This window comes from Rhinolophus sinicus, chromosome 14 (genome assembly GCF_057876585.1).
Source record: "Rhinolophus sinicus isolate RSI-liver-muscle chromosome 14, RSI-T2T, whole genome shotgun sequence".
In the NCBI taxonomy this organism is placed as follows: domain Eukaryota; kingdom Metazoa; phylum Chordata; class Mammalia; order Chiroptera; family Rhinolophidae; genus Rhinolophus; species Rhinolophus sinicus.
The window spans coordinates 173,531,318-173,537,558 of NC_142514.1; the positions used below are offsets into that span (position 1 = coordinate 173,531,318).

General features: G+C 55.5%; 1 protein-coding gene across 5 annotated transcripts in view; it reads left to right on the top strand.

Moving 5' to 3' along the window:
* Window positions 1-6,241, top strand: part of TSPAN18 (tetraspanin 18) — a 181,034-nt gene that overhangs the window by 171,432 nt on the left and 3,361 nt on the right. For all 5 annotated transcript variants that reach the window (XM_019746423.3, XM_019746421.3, XM_074336252.2 and 2 more), the window contains one exon: window positions 4,491-4,574. In XM_019746423.3, coding sequence (XP_019601982.1) covers window positions 4,491-4,574 — 84 coding nt within the window. The remainder of the gene's footprint in view (window positions 1-4,490; window positions 4,575-6,241) is intronic.

Consider the following 6,241-nt stretch of genomic DNA (forward strand, 5'->3'; position numbering starts at 1 on the left):
TGGGGCTGATGAAGCTTCACCCAGGCCCGAGGTCCAACCAAAGTGGGGAAAAGGTCAGGGCGGCAGGAAGTCCAGCAATGGCACAGGCCAGAGGAGGGGGCATTTTGGCTGGGGCTAACGGGTAAGTAGGAGTTTTCCAGTGTTCCAGGCAGAACACTCCTTGAGCGTCTGATAATGCTGGTTGAGAGCCAGAACCAGAATTACAGTGAGGGCCCTTCCTCAGCCATGCACTCTATTTTGAGGGAAGCTCACATTTGCCATGTGGGAGCACCTCCTGACCCCAAGGGAGCAAGAATTCCCTGACCTGATTCTCCAAGGTCAGGGAAGCTCCTAGACTTCTTTGCTTCTCCTGCAACCCAAGGACTTCATCTAAGTCTCGGGGAAACCCTTTCCCTTCCTGCGTGTGCCACCTCTGGGGCACACAAGGGCCCCCACTGACCAACTCCTCACCCCTTAAGTGTGTGAGAGACCAGGCTAGGTGGGGAGAAAGGGGAAAACGAGGGTGGACTGAGCCTGAACCCATGCCCCTCACTGGATTAGGCCTTTAATGAGAATCTCAGGGGAAAGTTCCAGATGCAGGGGACCCCTCCGGGGACAGGAGACAAGGCCCCAGTTCCTGTGAGGCTCACAGTCTAGTTATTATAGAAGAAGCAGATGATAAACAAGCAGCAAACAAACAAAAAGTGGTCATTTCATGTGGCAATGATTACTAGGAAGGAAGTAAAACCAGATGAGAGGCGAGGAGGGACCAGCGTGGGGGCTCAGGGCCGGCCTCTTAGAGTCCAGGGAAGGGGGCAGTTGAGCTGAGGCCTGATCCTGGCCGTCTGGTGAGGCTCTTTCTAGCCTCAGCTTTGACTTAGGAACTCAGCACCCCCACCCCCTGCACCTGCCCATGTCACGGCCAAGGATTCATGGGGCCCCAAGAGCCATGTCCCTCTGCCCTTCACGGTCCTGCCCTCCTGCATTGGGGGGAAGAGACAAAGAAACAAGGGTCCTGGGATCAGGCCACCCTGGGGTTTGGGGGGGTGGGGTGTCTGCTGTGAGGAGAGGCTGCAGGACATGGGGGGGTGGGGGGCGTTCCAGGATGTGGTGTCAGCTTGGCCTGGGCTGGTAGCCATTGTCCCCTTGGCCAGGACACAACTCTCTGGGCCTCAGATCCCTTGCACAACGGTAGAGATTGCTGGCTGCCTCCATGCTCCATTCACCCCTTCCTTCTTGGAAAGAGGGGCTTTATAAGACCCCCTGACCACCAGGTAAAGGCTGTCCCTTCCATCCTCCCTTGCAGCTAGGCCCTATGACTAAGGTCTAGCCAAAGGGAGGTGAGCAGAGGTGATTTGTGCAACTGAGTCACATCCTTAAGAGAAAGCATTGTGCCCGCCCATCCTCCTTTCCCCCTGGCTGGAATGCAGCTGTGGGGACAGCATCTCGGACCTCGCAGAGGAGGGTGGCCCCCTAGGATGTCAGAACATCAAGAGAGGAGGAGCCCGGGCTACTGACAACTCCATGGAGCACAGCAGCCACCATGGCTCGGGATTTGACATGAAAGACAAATGAACTTCTAACTTGTTCAAGGAGCTGCTGTGAGGGATGCCTGATGCCGAGAGCCAAACCTGTATCTCAAGGCCACTTGTGAATTGTTACAGCAGGCTTTTCATGGGCCCTGGTCCTTCAGGGCTTCTCCTGACACGCTTCCCATTTCTGATTCATCCTCTGATGATGCCTCTTTCCACCTCCTGGGTGTAGCTTTTACATTGGCACTTACCAGACAGGTCCCTGAGCGGCTACATTAGATCTTCACAATGGCCGTTCCTCCGCTTCTCCTGAGTATTACTGAGATCGACTCTGGGGACTCCTTTTCTGAGACACTCACATCTCTCCTGAGCATCCTTCCCTTTAAAAGCCTCTGCCGAGGAAGTATCTGTTTGTTTTTCTCCTCCAAAGCCCACTTCCCTAAAGCCCAGGATGCGTGTCTGACTTGGCCTTACATCCCATCATAGCTGGAAGCAACTGAAATCCCAACTAAAGGGACTTATGCAAATACCTTTGTGCTTCATATACACACGGCAAGAATTTGGAAGATGGTGGCTTCTCACGTTGCATCAGTGGCTCCATCATGTCACTCAAGGCCCGTTCTCTGATTTTTGTGGGTTTTCCTTGTATTTGCCATTTCATGGTGGCAAAACGGCTGCCATGGCTCCAGACATCGCCCCCATGTTCAAGACAGGAAGAAGTGGAAAGGGTGGCACCAGCCTCCTTCCCATAAACGCTCAGCAGGCTTCTGCTTTGGCCTTGCTGGCTTGGACTTGGTCACATGGCCACCAGGAGCCAAAGCAGAGGGCACTTGTCTATGGGTGTTGAGTTAGTCTATCAGCCCTGTTTACCACTGAATGCCAGTGAAGAAAAATTAGGAAATCTCACAGAAAGGTAACCTATCATGAATACTTGGTCTACCCCACTGATACGATTGGAACCCATGTGGCAGCTTCTCCAGCTGGTTCCTCAGCCTTCCCTGCGTCATGACAGTCATCCGGGCAAGCCAGCAATGTGTTCTGCTGAGAACAAATCATGGTGGGTCTCCCAGTAGATGGTGACCTTGACTCCGGGACAGTATGGTGACCATGAATAGAAAACCATCCATATTCACCATTTGTCTAGGTAATCTTAAGCCTTCTCTCCCCACAGCATCACAGTTTCTCTGCTTTATCCTCACTGCTCCCATTTGCTTCCTGGTGGCTTGTGAGTGAGGGGACTGCTCTGACTCTCCTTGAAACAAAGTACTACACCCTTATCATCCTGGCAAGGGAAAAGCAATCCAGCCAGAGATTGAGAACAGTATGTGCAAAGGCCCTGGGGTGGGAGGAAGCATGGTGTGTTCTAGGAACCGAGAGAAAGCCAGCAGGGCTGGCGTACAGTGAATAGGGCAAGGCCAGCTCAAGGGCCAGCGGGCCCATGGTAAGGATGCTAGAAGAGCAACGGAAACCCATGTGTGCCACGTTCTATATGGAGAGTGGGAGTGGGGGAGTGGGGCTGGCCGTGTTGGTGCTCTGGCTGCTCAGTGGCCAGGGATTAGAGGTGGGCCTGAGTGACAGGAGGGATTTTTACACTGGTCCCAATAAGAAATATGACGGGTTAGACCAGAGTGATGGCAGTGGAGATGCAGAGAGGTGTATGGATCTGAGGAATTATTCAGGAGGTAAAATCTACCGACCCTGGCAGTAGGTTGACTTTGGAGAAGGGATGATGAAGAGGTATTGAACCGTAGGTTCTGGTTTGGGGGAAGGTCTCAAATCTGGTTTGGGGCATGTTAAGTATAAGGAACCTTTGGGACATCCCAGCAGAGGTTCCCAGTGGACCACCGGGCGTATGGGGCTGGAGCTCAGGGGAAGGTCTTTGTGGTGGCACCTCTGGCCTAGCTGCCCTTTGTCAGATTAATTTGGGAAGGCAACAGTGTTTGGGAGTCAGGGCAGGGGTGTGTGGGACGATCCCTCACTGCAGAAAGTGAGAACGGACGCTGGGGACAGCAGCATGGTTAGGGAACCACCAGTCTGTGGAGAGGCAGGGAGAGATGGCACGCTGTAGTGAGTGTCTCACTGGGCAGGGTGGGGGGTGAGGGCGGGCAGTCATCATGAGGGGGAAGAAGAGGTGATATCCGGGGGTGCAGACAGGGGCTCCAGGCCCTGAGCCAGGGGCCTGGCCTGGTTGAGCCAGAACGGAGGCTTCCTGAGGCCTGGCTCCCTTCCCCTCAGAACAGAGAAAGAGCAGCATCTCCCAGCAGTGTGAGTCCAGTTTCCCTTCCTCCCTGTGTGTGACCTGCAAGTGGTGCAGCAGCTCCTGCCCTCCTTTCCTCACCTACAGAAGGGGGAGAGCCCTCTTCCCCAAGGGCGAAATGAGAACAAGCCCAGAAGGCCCAGCAAAGTTCCAACAGGGTGGCACTGTCCCGTCCATTCCCCCTGCTCTCCCCGCTCCCTCCGAGGGTGTCAGGATCTGGGGCTGCCATTGGCCAGCCCGGTCTTCTTGGTTCAGTCCAGGGACCCAGAGTCTTTGGTGCTAGAGACAGATGGGGGGAGATGAGCAGTGAAGGCCTCAGGTGCCCACCCCCCAGCTGAGAGGGGCACAGGCATCTTCCTTCTGCTTGACAAGGTCCCCCTGGGTGACGCATATCAAAGTCACCTTCATGCTCAGGGAGGGATTTACTATTTCTCCTGTCCCCTTATGTAGAAGGATGTGTGTGGAGAGAGGACACCTGGAGACATAGGGGGTAAATGCCCCCCAACTCTGTGCTCAGACACTTCCCACCATCCAGCATGTGCTCAGGGGGACCCAGAGAGGGAGGCTAGGACAGGGATTGAAGCCTTGCTCCATGCCAGCACTGTCGCCTGAGCTTTGGGGCCACATGCCAGTTCCCCGGCCGCACACCCCTATCCTGACACTCGCCTGTGAGCCCCGACTGTCCCTCTGGCTGTGGCTTCACCTCTGGTCCTTCCCCCCAGGGCTGCTACACGGTGATTCTCAACGCCTTCGAAACCTACGTCTACCTGGCTGGAGCCCTCGCCATAGGGGTGCTGGCCATCGAGGTAAGTGACGGCCCCACTTCTGCGACTCCCCAGAAACAAGGAACACACAGGGTCGGGGACAGATCCCCCAGGGCCTGCAATCCCCATCCCAGCTCCTCGTCCTTAACCAGGATCCATGGGTCCCCCGGCCCAGGGACTATGGGGTGGTAAGCCCTGCTGTGTCTGTTCGCTGTCCGAGTCATTATTGGACTCGGGACACATCTCAGCAAGTCTCTGGGCAGTGGTGACGAGCAGGACCTAAATGTCACTCCCTTATATTCCTCCCACGCCCCCATTTCCACCCCTTTCCCACCAAATCCCCACTGTCCACTCCCCAACCTCACCCAAGGTCCAGAGTGAACTCTTGGACAGCTGACGACGGAGGGGCTGCTGTCTGTGCTGCTACATCAGGCATGTTCTCTGTGGTGTGTTCTGGGCCTGCAGGGCCTTGTTAACCTCACAGGGTGTTAGCCCTCCTTACCTGAAGGTCCCAGCGCCCTCCAACGGGAGGCAGCTGCAGCCTCTTGTAGACACCAATAGGGGGCGCTTCGGCCAGAGGGCGGAGCTGCCACCTCCCTTCCGGTCTCAGGGATCTCAAACCCACTGCTTAGGGAGGTTAGAGGAGCAGCGTTACCCCCACCCCACCATCTCCAGGAAGGGGCACTAGGGCTCGCAACACCTGGCAACGTCGTCACCTTGCTCCACTTCGGACTGTGTCTTACGGCCTTGTATAGAGAAGTTCGTGGGACTATTAGAGACGCCGGAAAGGGTGGGCTCATTTATTCACTCATTCATTCATTTACTCAGCAAGCATAGACTGAGCCCCTACTGTGTGCCAGCACTGCTGGAGGTGAACAAGTCCTCTCAGAGGAGGTCACAGTGAACAGGAAACATAAATCTGTGCCGGGCCCAGGGACATCACAAGCACATATCCGATGCAGGAGGAACATGGGCTTTTAGAGTCCAGCTCCTCAGCCCCTGTGGGAGGCAAAACCCTGCTCCCAGACGGGGACCTTTCCCATGGTCCCCACCCAGCCTTGCCTTCCCACCCCGTCCCTCCTGGAGATTTGGCCATGAGCCTGTCGTCTGGGGACTGTCCCCTTGTGCTACTTGCAAGAAGAGCTGTGGCCGTGGGGGCATCAGCCAGTCTGGTCAGAGGGGCATTCCTGAGTGGGTCTCTGCCTGCCCCACCACCGCAGGGCTCTTAGACAGGTGACCACTGGTTGCGCTTCTACTCTGGAAGGGCTGCACCTTTCATGCCTCTTAGTAACAATCCTGGTGGCTTTTCACTAAGTATCGATTACATAACAGGCACCATTACATCATTAGATCATCACCTTATACTTCAATCTCACCACCTCCCTTTGAACTAGAAGTGGGAGAGTACAGGTTCTGAGTGTGGGCTCTGGGGTCAGGATGCCTGGACTCAAACCCTGGCTCCGCCACGTGTAACTGTGTGACCTTAGGCAGGTTGCATGACCTCTCTGTGTCTCACTTCCTGGTCTGTGAAAAGTTTCTGAGAAAGCACTTCAAACTATGCCTGGCACACAGTGAGGTCTGAAGGGAAGTGTCTGGCCCAAGGTCATCGCTGGCAAGTAGGGAGCTGGGTTTGAACTCATGTGTCTTGGTTTCCCAAGCCCCCTTCGCCCCATGATTACACTGCACGCAGAGGCCAGTGGCTGATGAGA